Raw genomic sequence first — 15,843 nt, 5'->3', positions numbered from 1 at the left:
TTTGTAATTTAAGTTAAAATTTTTGCTGGCTAGGCCAAGCATAATCTTGACAATTGAGACTGTTTGTTCTTTTACTTATTACAAATACAGAAGCTTTGAGCCTTCCTTCACTGGATTACAGCATCAGTAGAGTGGAGTGTGTTTAGGTAAAATCTTGAACAAAGTGTTACAAGAGGAAAAATGGCAGCCTAACACACTCCTGCTTGATGTGTACGCAATCATAGTTCAAATTTCATTTCCAGAAACAACCTGATAGATTCTGCTTCTAATAAATCAGCAAGGATTTTGACAAGATATGATCAGCTCTTCTGGTCAGCTCTATGTGTAGCATCATTAAAATTTAAAAAAAAAAAATAAAATCATTATTTCAGCATTTGCATGTGATCACAGGTCTTCTTTTCATGGCTGCTTTTTTTTTTTTTTTTTTTTTTTTTTTTTTTTTTTTTTTTTTTTTTTTTTTTTTTTTTTTTTTTTTTTTTTTTTTTTTTTTTTTTTTTTTTTTTTTTTTTTTTTTTCCTGTTTCATTTTTGTCCTATTTCTGTTTTGCTGTTGCAGAAGAACAGTTTTAGATATTCTGGCTTTGTTCAGAACACTAGAACTTAGTATAAGTTTAACACGTGTAACACAGCTGATGTTAATAGACATAAATGTTCCCTAAAGTAGTTTTCCATATTTATGTTGGAGCAGATGTTTTACTTCTTTTTGTCCTTGGACACTGGCCATTCCACAAGACTCTAACTCAGATACAATAGGAGCTGTGTGGCTAAAATGTGGTTTGTTCAGCAAACGTATCTTCTTTTCAGTTGGATTTACCACCAATATCATAGGAAAGAACAGGAAAAATAATAATTTTCTTTCATTGTCACAGTTGACCAGAAATGCAGAAAAAGTGCAAGATGTTTTCCAAGTGCTGCAAAAATTAAGTTACGTAAGAACGTTACCTCTTGTGACCATATATCGTTTCTCATACTTGTGCAAAACAGCTATATTCAGATAAAAAAGAATATTGTAAACAAAACACTTTTCTCTATCTTCTCAGTTTGGTGTTATAAACCAAATATTTACAAAATTTTTTCTGGAAATTTTATTGATTAGGCTGAATTTCTGGAAAACCAGTAGAGCAGCAGTATATAATTGGAGATTACTTTTCTAGCAAATAAAATATGTTGCCTGAAAATGTCTTTGTTTTCTACTATGTCATATTTCATTAATTTAAACCAGGTAGACATAATAGCTTGCTTTGAACAATGGATTTAAATAATTGCTTTCTTTCTTTTAATACTTTTATGTAAATCATAACACCACAGTTCTGCTGACCTCCAAGAACCTCATAATTCTTCAGCAATCATAAATGAAGTCTTTATTCTAAAACCCAGCTTCATTTTGAGTTAAAATCTGTATTATGAGTTTGTCTTGAATTCAGTGACTTCTCTTTTCAAATTCTGTCTTCATTTCCCTAATGTCCATATGTATGTTGACATTGCTCCATAACAGAATGTTTACTGGATCAAAAACAAGGGAAAAGTCTTATTGTTCTAATGATGGCATCCATCCCAAACCGTATTAGCTACAAATAATTGCTTCCTAAATTGCTTTGTTGGCAAGGAACATCCTGCTTTAAAACCCTCTTGACCTTTAATTTACAGAGCAAAGCATTTGTGAGCAAGATTTCTGGCAATAAAAGTCTCTAAATTATACTTCTCTCATTTCACTGCTTTAAAACTGAACAGAAAGAGAAGTTCTTAAGCTCCGATATGTGAGCAAATCATTAGCAGATCTATTTTGTTTCCAGTTTAGGCTAACTAAATGTATCATGGCACAGCTCTTTACAAAAAGAATCTGAGTCATGAGAATCGTGGGCACACAAAGCAGAATAGAAACCCACAGCAAAGAAACCCACGTGGTTGTGTAGTTCGTCCTACATACTGAGGTAAGATCAAGTGTACCAGCAGTTTTACTAATCTCACTTTAAGTCTTCCAGTAAAGGGCATTCCACAACATGGCTAAAACAGTCTGGGAGAAGCCACATAATCTATCACTCCTGAAATGCTAAGAAACAGCAACGGGTGAAAGGAAAGAGCAATAATGTTCTTTGCCAAATAGCTGTTTCACATCTATTGTTTCTTCTTTGTAGGACCTTCCTTTGTTTCATAGATGAATCTATAACTAACCATTAATAAAAAGGAATTAATTCACAGGGAAAAAAGCATTTCTCTAGAGATTTGCAGCTATCAAGTTAATTAAAAACAGTGCAATACAGAAGAGACACTGGCATAAATGAGGTTTCCAGAATTTTGAACCAAAAAGGTTATCTAACCAAAAGACTGGAAAAGAAAACTCCAGGTTATTTATGCTCATTTCAATTAAAAAGATTAGAAATATGAATTAATCTAAAATACTGATTACTGATCCCATTTACTTTTACATGAGTATGACCAAGATCAAATTCTTCTGAGTTTTTGATTAAATGTGATATGAAGAAGTACACTGTACTCCTTGAACTTTAATGCCAAAGTGATGGTAAAGAAACAAGATTAGTTTTTTATTTGAATGTGATGAAAATAAGCAGTGCTTTGCAAAACAGTAAATAAGACTGTAAAAGAAATAAAACGTATAAGAATAGAAAAACATTATTAGTGAATGTGTTCCCTTTTCTCAGATGAACTAACCTGCATGAGAGTACTAGGACATAACTCGTCTCACTCGTACTTAGCTTCACACTAAGGCAAACTTGGCACAGTTTCTTGCTTACTGAGTGGGGAGTTGCATTCTGACTTGGCAGATGACACCCCTTCCTTGCAGTGCCAAAGGTCCAGAGGTCAAAATCTAGATGCAGCTATGTGCAGGATACATACACAGTGAGTCCAATTTCCAGCTAGGACTAGGTCCCTGCTAATTGGTTCTATCCTCTTGAATGTCTGATTGCCAGCTGGCAGGCACACAGTCTTATTTGTGATATTTAGCAAACTCGAAGTGATACAGCCAACTCAAACCTTCAAAGTCAAGTGAAATTTTGCTAAACTTTGTGGAAATACTTCCTGCCCTAATCCATGTGACACATTCACAAAGGAGGTGAGAAAAGCTGTGTACAGGAATAACAGGAAAAATATTGTATTACAGTATGGATTCTGTCTTGAAAACTGAACTGTGAAGTCATTCATGTATCTGAGGTATTCTCAACAGCCTTCACACTCAACTAAGTTTCATGGACTCAACACCTGTGGACTTATAGAAGAACTTAGATTGAATTTAGGAATGTAGGCAGCTCAAAGCAGGCAGAAATGTGATAACTCACTTTTTGAGGGCTCCTAAGTATTTTAAGTTTCAGATACTGCAGTCTAGCAAACCCGGTTAATTTTATTTTGAAATAGTGTATGAGAATTTGTACAAGAAGTGACTGCTTGTTTGCTGAGGAGCAGTACCAAACAGCTGACCAGCAGCAACTGAAAGCAATACAGCAGAGAGCTGGTGCATCCCACTATTTGGTTAACATACCTCTAGTCAAAGATGTCCCAGTCAAAGGTTTGAACCAATTATGGAATGAACCTTCTCAGTCCAGTTTTGCCCAATTTTCTTTCTTGGAGCCTCTATCTGTGTTGTCATAGAACCATGAAATTGTAGAAAACCAGGTTGGCAGGGACATCAAGAATCATAGTCTGAGCTTTCTGTCAAAAGCAAGATGGCCCAGCATCCTGCCCAGCCGACTCTCAAGTGTCCAGTACTGGGGAATCCACCACTTTGCTGGAGAGTTTATCCCAATGGCTGATTGTTCTTAGTTAGAAAATTTTCCTTCTGTGTCCAGCCAGGATCTCCCCCAGAGTAACTTGTACCATTACCCCTCATCTTTTCCATGGGATTCCTTGTGAAAAGGGAGTCTTCATCTTCTTTGTAGCTACCCTTTAAATACTGGAACATGGTGCTAAAGTCTCCCCTAAGTCTCCTTTTCCCAAGGCTTAACATAGTCAGGTGTCTCAGCTTTTCCTCATCTGGCAGGATGGATCAGTTCTTTGATTGTCTTTGTGCTCTCCAGCCTGTACATACATCAATCCATCATCCAGTTACGTAAGAGATGAAATCACATATGCATTTGCCTTAGGACAACTATACTTATTTAGGACTGGGAATAAACAAGTAACAGAAAGCTTCTCTGATAACTGACTAGTCACATATTTGGATCCAGGATGATCACTGGAATATGACTCAGAAGGAACCATTAAGGCCATCGGCAGGAGTTACTACAATTATTTAGGGTGGTGTCACACTTCTCATGAAGAGCAAAGCCAGTCAGGAGGAGGACACAGCAGTGTCATCATGCATTCACATCATCTGAACCTCACCTCACCAATGAAACCATCAGCCAGGAAGCCAATTCTTTCCTGTCAAAGAAAAGAGCTTTTTAAGGAACAATCTACCTATTTTGATACAGAAACGGAAGAACCCAGAGTAGATTGGGAGGAACCCAGAGTAGATTGGGAGAAGGTCATTAGGAATGAGGAAGATGGGAAACAACTGGGTCAGAGGCACAAGACAAAGAAATTAGGAGCTAGTATTCTTTTTTTATTTGGGGGTAAGACTGGAGGAAGCAGAAAGAAGTTTTGGATTGAAAGTTCATTTTAATTAAAAAACCATCAAGTCCCTTCACTTCCAATATGCTGAATCAGCCTCCCAAAGAAGTCTCTTTGGCCATCCAATAATCAAAGCAGGGGTAGGAAAACTGAAAGCCTGAAAAGACAATGAATCAGTATTTCTGAACCTATTTATCACATACATCAACTAACTTGCAAAGGAATTATTCATGCTTTATTGTAGGACTTGCCAAAGTGATAATAAAACTATTTTGTGCCTTCCATTGCACCCCTATTTTGCTTTGGCACATTTTAAAAAATATAATATTTAATTATATACAACATTCAAATGTGAAATTTTGTGTTTTCTGAAAATGAAGGAACAAAAACCTACTTGTCAAATGAAAATAAATGATCCTGTCTCAGACCTCAGGCTAGTGAATATTCGAAGCAGCAAATATCTGTTAAATTTCTTCATACTCCTAAAGACAGCCAAAGGTATAAAAAGAGTTACTCAACTTGTTTAATTCCATTTTTCTGGCGTGCTCGTTTCAAACAGGAATTCTGAGGTTGCCAGGCAAATTATATTAAGGGGGCTATCTCAGTCTTTCAGACAGTTCAGTCCTTCATGATATTTTCTGGTTTTACTATGATGCTCTTAGTCTTGCCTTGGAAGCTGACTTGGATGTCTAAACTGCTTACGTAAGGTGTTAAAAGTCTTTCATACTCAAGCACCACACTCAAAGTCAAGGAAGTATATTTTACCTGGTCTCCAATATAGTACCCTTACCCAAGCTAGCAACAAACAAAAGTTTGGGACAGAAACACATCAGTTCCCAGGGGTTTACATTTAAAAGACTGCTGTTAAGAAAATGGCATATTATATGTCATAAAATCATCACATAATCAAAGCAATAGCAATGAGTTACGAGTTTGGCTCTGATCCACTGTAGTTTCCAGATGCTTTGCAAAATGCACAAACCTACAGTCTGTACTCAGTTACAACAGCTTCAGTTACTTCCATGGGGTTCTGCCAGGCTGGCACAGTAACAGCTGAATGCAAGCTCAGTCCTCACTAGCAACAATAAAATATAAAAACTATTGAACACCTTAAAAAAAAAAATTCAAGTTTATTATGGATTGCACTACACTGTTTCATACTGTCACATAAAGTATTCAATCTATCTGAAAATAAATGGATAAGTAATATAAAGAGAATAATATATCCCGTCTTTGACATACAAGAATTTTACACAGTTTAATGTCAGCTGCTCTGCTGGACTTTTCAAGGCAGGCCCTGTGTCTCACAGTCTGAATTTGCTTTCATAATATTTGGAATATGTGCTAATCATCACACATATTTCTAAAAGACATACTGGTTTCGAAAATGCATCCTAGTCATATGCCCAAATCTCCTTGAAATGTGTGGCCAAAGCAATTGAAACCAATACATGCAAAAATGTGTTTTTCAAAACCGGTGAAGAGGGTTTGGGTTTTGTGAGCCAGGCATCTTCTCATTCTTCAGCACATACTCTTTCAAAAAAAAAAAAAAATTGCATTTTATCCTTCCTATTGCAAGAACTGCTCATAGTGAGACGTAATGAAAGTTTCTCCCACAGTGATCTACAATGTTTTTCTTGCTGTTTATCTGATACCTTCAATAGGGATCTCTTTTACATTTTCCTCTTAAAGCTTTTTTTTTTTTGGGTAGCATTGCTTATCACACCAGTTGCTCTCTATCTACATGTATGAATAAGCAATACTGGGAAGTGCCTATTTATAAAAGCTTCCAGTGCACTTTCTCTGTCAGGAGATGGTGGGCCTGGGGCAAGGTGCTGAGTCTTAGCACCCTGCCAAACTGTGGAGAAGCCTCCTCTGGGCTCAGGTGAATGGAACTAGAGTGGCTCCCTCTGTGTGAGTACTTTCTACACCATCCAGCAAATCAGACAACTAATGCATCTGCCCTGCCAAGGAATCACAGACCACGTACTCATATCCTGGAACTCAAGTCCTTGGTACATGGTTCACCAACAGCCCCTAAAGAGCTCAGTGATTTGCTCCAATATTTGAGTGCTTAACCCCGTTTACGAGCAGGGTGAAAGAGCAAGGCTGCAGCCTGTTCTGGGTTTCACCACCTGACCTAGGTGACCTTACAGTCTTTTATACTCATCTTGCAGTTCTGCTTGGATTGCAATCCAATCTGCTTGGATTACTGCAAACAAATGCCAAATTTATTTTCAAGCTTGAACATTTTACTGACACCTACTTTCCTCTTACAACTGGGGAACTGGAAGGTTTGTGAGAATGGAACCTGTATGTGAACTTTCACAGTAACTGAGCTGACAAATGTTGTACTTGGTCCCTGAGGGGAGGTGGATGATTGAGAATATCAGCTCATTCAGAGCAAATTGTAACCTCATTCTCTTCAACCTATATACATACTCAGCAGAATTCTCAAAGGAAACAAGTGAGAAAGCTGAAAGGAAAAAGGAGGAAGAGAGAGGAAAATTTAAGGCCTATAAACTTTCAGATGGGAGAAACAAAGTACCATAATCTTGTAGTGTTATTAATTTTATTTTGTTACTTTTGCTCTAAACATGAGTTTAAGTTTCTCTAAGCCTCTCTAGCAGTCAAAATAGTAGTGGAAAATCAAATACGCAGCTGAGTAGGGAGCAGCAGGGGCAGAGGTTATTACAGACGAGAAACTTTGCATACCAGAAATTAAATACTGAAATACCAGTGTAAGTGCACCTGCCAGGGACTGGGAGTAGCATTGTAGATGCTGTTCTCTCATGGTTGTTTGATTTAGTGGATTTACTGCTTGTAGAGGTAACTGCAGTACTTTTCTTTGGTCACTGTAACCCATCTATATTATTTTGATCTTAGGGCTACTAAAACACAAATAAAATTCTTTAGTCGTGTGTTCCTGCCATTTGTTTAGTGGTATACAGTATGCATACTGCACATCCCTGTCTACTGCAGGCACAGGCAAGGACTCTGCTCATGACTAGCTATGCCTATAGCTTTCATTTAGATTTCAAGTTCTTTTTTTAAAAAAAAAACCAGAACAAAACAAACCCAAAACAACTCTTCTACATTGTTCCACACTTTTAAGAATGGAAAAGTCACATCCCAAGATTTTAACAAGAAGATTAAAAGACAATCCTGTATCACGTGTTTGCACCTTCTTGATGTTTTCCCAAGACCAACAACAAAAACAGAATCTTTGTTGCATTTTTTCTTCTGAAGTTCTATTGTGGGATTTCCAGATTTTCAAGAAGACCTCAGTTTAGCCTCTGCTGTCATTGCACAATCAGCTAGAGGATTCTGCATAGTGTGTTTACTCCTAGATTGGTTTGTCTGCTCACGCAGTACAAAGAATAGAAAGATTTGACAAAGGGAAAACTTGTAGTATTTAATTGCAAACATAAAGAAACAGAGAATTGGGTGATTTGATAATAAAAGTTAATAAAGCTAGGAAAGGAAGAACATAAAATCATGTTTGCCAAAACACATAATGTGCACTGTGTAATACTTGAAGGCATTTTACTCTTAAAAATAAAATGTGTTTCAAATATCACTTGATTAGGTAAAGCTTCCATTGTGGTTTGTTTTGTTTTGTTTTGTGGTGGTTTTTTGTTTTGTTTTTGTTTTTGTTTTTGTTTTTTTTTTTAGCAAGTAAAACCAGCTACAGAATACTTGAAAAGATTTCATTTAATACTCCCGATAAAATATTTTTAGGGACAAATTTTCAAGGTACAAGGTAACTATAGCCAGCGGTGTCCTTTGTTACTCTGTTCATAAATGAGTGGAAAAGATATTCACAACCTGAGGAGTGAAGAGTTACCCAAGTATGATGCTTATAAGATAAAAGAGCATCTATTCTAGCACCAAACACAACATTTAATTTTCTTTCTCTCCTCTGATTACTTGTCCTATTTACCAAGACTCTGTCACAGTAGGAATTAAGGACGAACACATTGTAAATCCACCAGAGGATTTCCAAAATTGCATGTTCTTTGACCTATTTTCCCCCAAAACATTTGATCAAGCTCTATTGCTTCACAGGCCAATGAGGGCTAGCATGTTTTTTCATTTTGAAATGAACATCGATCATGGATCTAACAAATATTTTCCACAAACATGCCCAGACAAAAGCATCAAATGTTACTGATGGACATATAAATAGGAAGAAAGACAGAAAGACAAAAAGAAAGAATAAGAGGATATATTATCTCAGTGTTCATTCTGATTACTCCAGCAGATTATGTTCCAGCACTTTGTAAAGACTTCAGGAAATCCCGCTGCGAAAACTAGCTCAGAAGGGAGTATTCAGGCCCATACGTATAGGCAACTCCTTGATATTTATCAGTGATTCTGTGTAATCAATAAATCTGTTTCTCCAACTTTATAATGTAATAATTCACAGAAAAATTTAAATAGAGTATTTGTCTTTTCCTATCTAAAGAACAGGGTTATTTTTCATAAATATCAAAGTATGTCATCATGAAAAAGAGCAAAAGGAATTAGAATACAAAAGTCAGGAGTGTTGATAGACAGTACAAATATGTTTCTGTTTGAGACATAAATAAATACCGACTGTCCTGTTTTAGCACAGGACAAATGTGAACATGGATACAATTATACACACCCCAGACCTAATAATATTGCTTAAGACTCTGGGCCTGCAAAGATGGAGACATATGGTATTATTCAGAACAAGTTAACCCACCGACTTTGGTGGAAATGTCCAGTGAGTGAAGCGTGCATATCCCTTTGCAGAAGAATGCACTAAAACCTCCACGTTTTCCCTCTGAAACCTCATCAAGCCATAGGGATTAGAGCTCTCCTCAAGTATTTTCTGTGTCTTTTTGCTGTCACCATATTGTTTTTCAGTTCCTGCATTCTATTAGTATTCCCTTTTGTCTAGAATTACTTGGCAGCTCTTAGAGATTTTTGGTAACATCATAACCAATTTCCAGCATATCCTTGCTCTCTCAAAATAAAATGCTTATGTGTCAAATGTCTGTCTCAAAAAAAAAAAAAATGTACTAATAAACAAAAATTGTGCAACCTTTCTGACAAGCATTGCATCTCTTAATAAATATATTATGGCAAATTACACAATAATTTTACTGAGGAATGTTTTAATTTTGATTAAAAGAAGACAATTCCTCAAGTAGTTTTCTTCCAATACCTTCTTTTAAATTTTTGTCTGTAGTTCAATACTATGAGGAATACTAGGGTGTTGGACCAGGAAAGCTATATCACAATGGGACAGGTATAAGCAGTATCGGGAGGGGTTTTGAGTTGTGTCAATATACTTTATAGAAAAAAATCATTTAGGAACAAGAGGTTATGGAAATTACCTTAACCCACCAGGTGACCAGCCAGAAACATTCTGGGTTTGGTATAGCTACAGAACACGGATATCCAGTGCCATTTGGATGCAGTAAGGTGTAAAAATGATTTTCAGCATACTAACCACATACACAGAACTGGCAGATATGCACAGCCTGGGATCATCAGCTTGGAGGAAGATGTGATACTGAGCTTCTGATGTGATAAGAAGGGAACATCAAGGCAATTGATACCTTTTCCCTTTCTCTTTGGATCCTTTTCACATGGCAGTTACTAGCAGGTTCCTTGATCCTTTTCTAAAGTGATTTCATTATTAAAAACTCAAATTGGGAACTTCCCTGCTGAAGCTTTTCCTTTCCTTGGAGGAACTCTGACTGAGGGATCCCAGGAGAGTATGATATGGCCAGGAGAAGGTTTGTGCCTTTGTACTCAATTGAGGTCAATAACCTGAAAGCTGACTAAGGGGCAGGGACTGTCTTGAGATACCAGGATAACTGTTTATTTAAATTTGTAACCCCTTTTGGGGTTCTTCTAAGGTTTTGGGTTGGGTTTTTTTCTGTTGTATGTGCCATCCATGATGAAAACATGGGAGATGTCTGAAGGAAGAAGAAAATAATGGGACAAAAAAGAATAGAAAAGAAATGCCTAAAACACAAGAGCAATGAATCCGTAGGAAAGCACAGGCACTATTTCTATTGCAACCTATTAGTGGTAAGAACTGAAGATGTTGCAGCTGTTCCAAGGTATTTTGTAGGTCAAGGCTTCCTATAGGACTGTAGTGGGTTTGTGCAGCAAGGTTTTAGTAGCGGGGGGGACTACAGGGGTGACTTCTGTGAGAAGCTGCCAGAAGCTTCCCCCATGTCCAACAGAGCCAATGCCAGTCAGCTCCAAAAATGGACCTGCCCCCTGGCCAAGACTAAACCAGTTAGGAATGGTAGCAGTGCCTCTGGGATAACAGAGTTAAGAAAAAAATTAGTTATTGCCCACTCTGTGTGAATCATGGTGGCTCTATTCTGCAATGCCTTTCAGAAGAAATTTTCCCCTTTTTATGGGGTTAGGCAGAGGAGGCAATGCTTATTTAGAGACAAAGGAATAACAGAATGACATGGTGAGCCAGCAGTCCACCTGTACCACATATTACTCAAATTCTTTACTGGAACCCAGAAGACTTCTGTGTATGGTGGCTCATTGTCATGCCTGTTTCACTTTTCATGCCATGCTCAGACATTAAGCCACTCACAACTGCTCCTTCTTAAATAAACTCCAGAAGCCTTTGATCTGTTTTCTACAAGGCTTCCCGGCAGGTATTGGCGTCTACTTTATTTTTCAGACAACACCAATGGAATGAGATTTATGAATAACTTCTGTCCTCTGAAGCAGTCTGGTAGCAAACAGCTGAGCACATGCCACTCAATGGAAGACTCAGGATCATGAACAGAAGCTTGTTTCCTTCCTAAAACTTTTATTTTTTTCAAGGTGAGAACCATTACCAGTGTGGTCAACACATGAAGGCCAACAGTTTTACACAGAAAATACCAACTTTTTTGGCACTAATTTGGAATATTTTTAACCAGATTAAGGTGCAAGGGATCTTCAGGTGATCCTTAAAGTGGAATTTTAAAATTTATGCATTTTAGTACAAAGTACAGGCAGAGCTTCAGAGCAACAAGTATTTGAGTTTCCAGTATCAGCCACAAAAAAACAAAAATACTAAAAAACACTAAAAAAGAGTATCAGATTCTAAAATGAATTGCCACAGCACTGAATACTGTTCTTTTTTTTTTTTTTCTTCCCAAGTAGCATATTGCTGTCTTTCATACAGAGCTGTGCATGTAAATGAAAGGAGTCTGAGATGTACAAACTCCAGCTGGAAAATATGCTTAATTCAACGCAATAAAACGAGAAACAGAACTATATTTAATCATAACTATATTTTTAAAATATCTAAATAAATAAGTGCACCAAAAATATTGCGAAATAGACCACAATAATTCTTCATCAAGAGATTCCATAGTTTCATCTTCTTTGAAATGCAGTGAAATATGCCCCCAATCAATGTTTTCCAGCAAGTAGGTTGATTGTCTTCAGCAAAAGGGCAAGGGTTCACTCCAAGAGTGGTGGTATATGCAAAAGTAGGTAAACGTTCTTCAGACTCCATTTAAAATTCAAGCTCATTTTCTTCCAGTAGCTAGACAAACCCCCAGGACACCCTTACTGAGGTACTTGTGCATTTCATTTTCTGCAGTGAATCCCACCTTTTACCTAAAAATTTAATTTTAACAGTTTTCATTGCAACATCCTGTGAATAATTTATGCAGATAATTATACATGTTTATATTTATTTTGATTTGACCAAATAAAAATAGGTTCACTGGGTGAGACTTTCATTGATAACCCTTAAGTTCACAAGCATCTGTAATGGCTGGAAGTTCTTACACTCAAGGGAACAAGGCTGGACTTGATGCTGACCTGACTGCAACTACTCTGTTGTGACTGATTTAAATTGTTTCCTTGTTTATATCTACACATTCTAGCCCCGAGGAAAATCAGGACACTTATTATGCATCAGCATTCCACACTCTTTTATGTTGCATTATGTATAGTAAACACCTCCCTTGACAACATTCATCACACAGGTAGAGCATTTTATTTGTGCAACTAAACAAAATAGGTGGAAAGCACACATACAAATATTAAATGCCCTGAATTCCAGATGGCTTGCTCGCTCCATAAAGTAACAGTATCTGCTGAGATGATTGTGCTACTGTAGTTCTTTTTCCTTACCAAACACATGCAGTAGGAAGTTTTCCTCTGTTCTTTTGTCATCTTCTTTGCTACTCTCTTATTTCATGACCTCTGAGTTAATCCTTCTATTCTTCCTATTAGCAAGTTTAAGCAGGCAAACTTCAAACAGACTAGCGATTGGTCACAAGGTTTAATGGGCATGTAGATAATCATCTAAATTACATTTCTAGAGCTGATGGGCCAGACAGGCTTAGAGAGTAACTTTACCAGCTTTCACTGTTAATCAGCAAGGATTGTGTGTCTCAGTACTTATCTGCCTTTGCCTGCCTCCCTGAGGGCCTGGGTCATACTGACTGATTAACAAAGGCAGCTGCATTAGCTTTCTTCTCCCAAAAAGTGTGGCATGGAGGCCCAAATGACTTGAAAGGCAAATGTGACCACAGCTCAAACACCAAGCACTCTCTTCTCATCACTGTGGAATTGCTGGCCCTCCTCTTGCAGATTATGATACTCACACAACAGTTGTTGCCAGTTTTCATGATCTGTTAACACTTAGGAAGCCTTATGCTGAAGGCTCTTATTTCACATCTATTGTGCTATCATCAAGGGAAAAATTCAACAGGCTATTTCACATTTTCTGATTAATTTGAGAGCAGTGTATGAGGTGAACTGAAAAGAATACAACAATTGAACTGTCAATAATGAATGCCCTGGATTTCAGCTTTGAAAGACAAACTGTAGATGGCTAGGTAAAGAGAATAACAGTTCTCTGTAGGATACAGACAATTTTACGGCTACAGAAATAGCAGTGGACGGATCTGTAGTATGAACCTGATTTTCTCAGCAAAGCAAAGTGTATCAAATCTGAGTCTCTTCTTTGTCTTATATTAGTGGTTGTCTTTTATATCTACCTTGATTACAAAAGAAACAAGAGCAGTGGAGGATTGGCTTCCTGACTCTGGCAGAAGTTTGTCCTTTGAGTGTTTGGCTCATCTTGTACAGTAAATATTTTTTAATCTCTTTATCAAGTTGTTAAATAAACACAAAATCAGACCAATTAAACTATGATTATCCACACAAGAAGCTTACTCAGAAGTAGCATAGACTAATTCCAGAACTCTTTAGAACAGTAAAACCTTTTCATACATTTATAGCTCTGTACAGAAAAAAACCTGACAAGCCAGCAACAATCCTATTTTTGGTCTCAATTAAGAACATTCTACAAGAAGAAACCAGTGAGGAACAAAGTACAATAATCTAGAACACCGACTTCCTGATCTGTCTCTTGAACTTTGAGAAAGGAAGCAGGATTCTGACTTTCCACACGTTTTTATAGACAAAACTATGAAACATCCATGTTTCTGTGACCTAGGTGCAACTAATTGATGCAACTGATGGTAGAGGTAGACATGAATTAGGCTAAATACTTCTATAATTTTCCAGTCCAGGAAGCATGCCATTTCTCAAGCTTCTAAACAAAGAGAAAATTTTTCACTTTTATCTGTGACAAGCCCAGAACTCAAGGACTGTCGCATATAGTGATAAAACCTTCAGGTCTCAGTTTTGTTCCAGGTATTCCCTGAGACATGGAATTATCGTATTTCCTAGCGTTTGCATGGCAGCCTGCGTAACTTACCCACTCCATGGAGCCACAGTGTCCATGCCTCTTTCAAGGAAAACAAAAATGGTCAAAATGCCAGATCATGAAACCCACAGCAGGATTTCAGATATGTCTCATCCTCTTTACCAAAACAGTGCACACAGCAAGCAATCTGAATTTCATATATGCACTGTAAGCATATAGCTGGAAGAGGTGACAGTCTTTACGCAGTGCAGCATTAATTCACTTCACCCTTCGTTGTTCTATTGTACCATTTGGCTGATTTACAGAATTATACTCTTTGCTTTTATTTTATCACATCAGAATTATAAAATTGTAATTAAAAGATGAGACAAATTGTTGTGATGAGTTATGATATCATTACTATGACTCATTAGTCTATCCCTTATATCATCTTGATAACAACCTATACCCTCTACTTCACATTACAGCTTTTCAATGCCAAAATGCCATCAATAATTTCCACTAGCATCAAAAGCTGAGATGATAAAAACCTAGCTATTATTTCTGGAGAGGAAATAGTAAGCATACCCTTTCCTGCAGACTTATTTTTTGATCCCACATGGTAACTCTAGTTAAGTCAGATCCAAATTACATGGAAGTCAGTGGGAATCTGTTTCCCTGTTCGAAGAGTCTGCATTAAGGATATTTTTCTCTTCTTTTACTGTCATACACACTGCAAAACTGGCACAGAAGCTGTTACTAAATCCAAATTACAGCCTGCTTTGAGAGCCTCAGAACTGAAAGAGCTGAGTTGTACAACTGTATACTAAAGAATGTGCAACTTTTGTGTGCCCAAAACTTGGCTCTCGACAGTTTTACCATACACCCCTCACGATATGTGTATGAGTATGACAGAAAGTCCTGCAGATGGAGTAAACCTGAGTACCAGAAACCCACAGATGTATGTGCAACATATATTTTGCAAATACTTCACCCATATGCATGTACTGATCTGTCTGTGACTTATGAACTGGCAGTCTGATCATAGCTGCAACACTTTGCGTGCTGTCATACAGCACAAGTTATTTCTAATTAATGAACTTTCTCTCTATGCATCAGGTACATTGACAGAATGTAAACACTGACACAAGTATTTACCCAAACATAAGCTAAATATTTCAGTAAGGCTTCAGAAACTCTGGATGACCTTTTCTTCCTCCCCACCCTCTTCAGTTATTGTACTTTTAAATGTGTCATTGCACTTCCAGGAGCTTGTAAAAAACTGCTTAGCTCAAACTTTGCAGTTCTCGTACTTATGTGGCTCATTCAAAGACTTGTAAGGCTTTCCACTTTACTGGGGAGTTAATTCTTATATCCTGATATTGCACAGTTAGAAATGGAAGTATTGAAAAATTATGGGCTTCATTCTACCTTCCTAATTTAGCACAGTTAATGTAGGCAATGCAAAGCCTGATCCACCATTGAGATTGGGAGAGCTAAGCTAGATTCCCTGTGGAATCAAGGAAAAACAACAGCTATTAGAGGGTAACTGAGAGTCCTCAAGTACATTATCTATTTCTCTCCAGAGATCTCATGTGCCATCACAAG

General features: G+C 37.2%; 1 protein-coding gene across 1 annotated transcript in view; it reads right to left on the bottom strand.

Moving 5' to 3' along the window:
- Positions 1 to 1,279: 1,279 nt before the first annotated feature.
- LOC114067229 (cadherin-like and PC-esterase domain-containing protein 1) overlaps positions 1,280 to 15,843 on the bottom strand; it is a 99,478-nt gene continuing 84,914 nt past the window's right edge. The window contains exon 16 of the mRNA XM_027902523.1: positions 1,280 to 1,502. Within this exon, the coding sequence (XP_027758324.1) occupies positions 1,500 to 1,502 (3 nt within the window). The 3' untranslated portion in view covers positions 1,280 to 1,499. The remainder of the gene's footprint in view (positions 1,503 to 15,843) is intronic.

Source organism: Empidonax traillii, unplaced genomic scaffold (genome assembly GCF_003031625.1).
Source record: "Empidonax traillii isolate 1590-97213 ecotype Southwest subspecies unplaced genomic scaffold, ASM303162v1 scaffold885:size433544, whole genome shotgun sequence".
In the NCBI taxonomy this organism is placed as follows: Eukaryota; Metazoa; Chordata; class Aves; order Passeriformes; family Tyrannidae; genus Empidonax; species Empidonax traillii.
The sequence above is the reverse complement of the archived record's forward strand: the minus strand, read 5'-3'. Positions and strand labels throughout refer to the sequence as shown.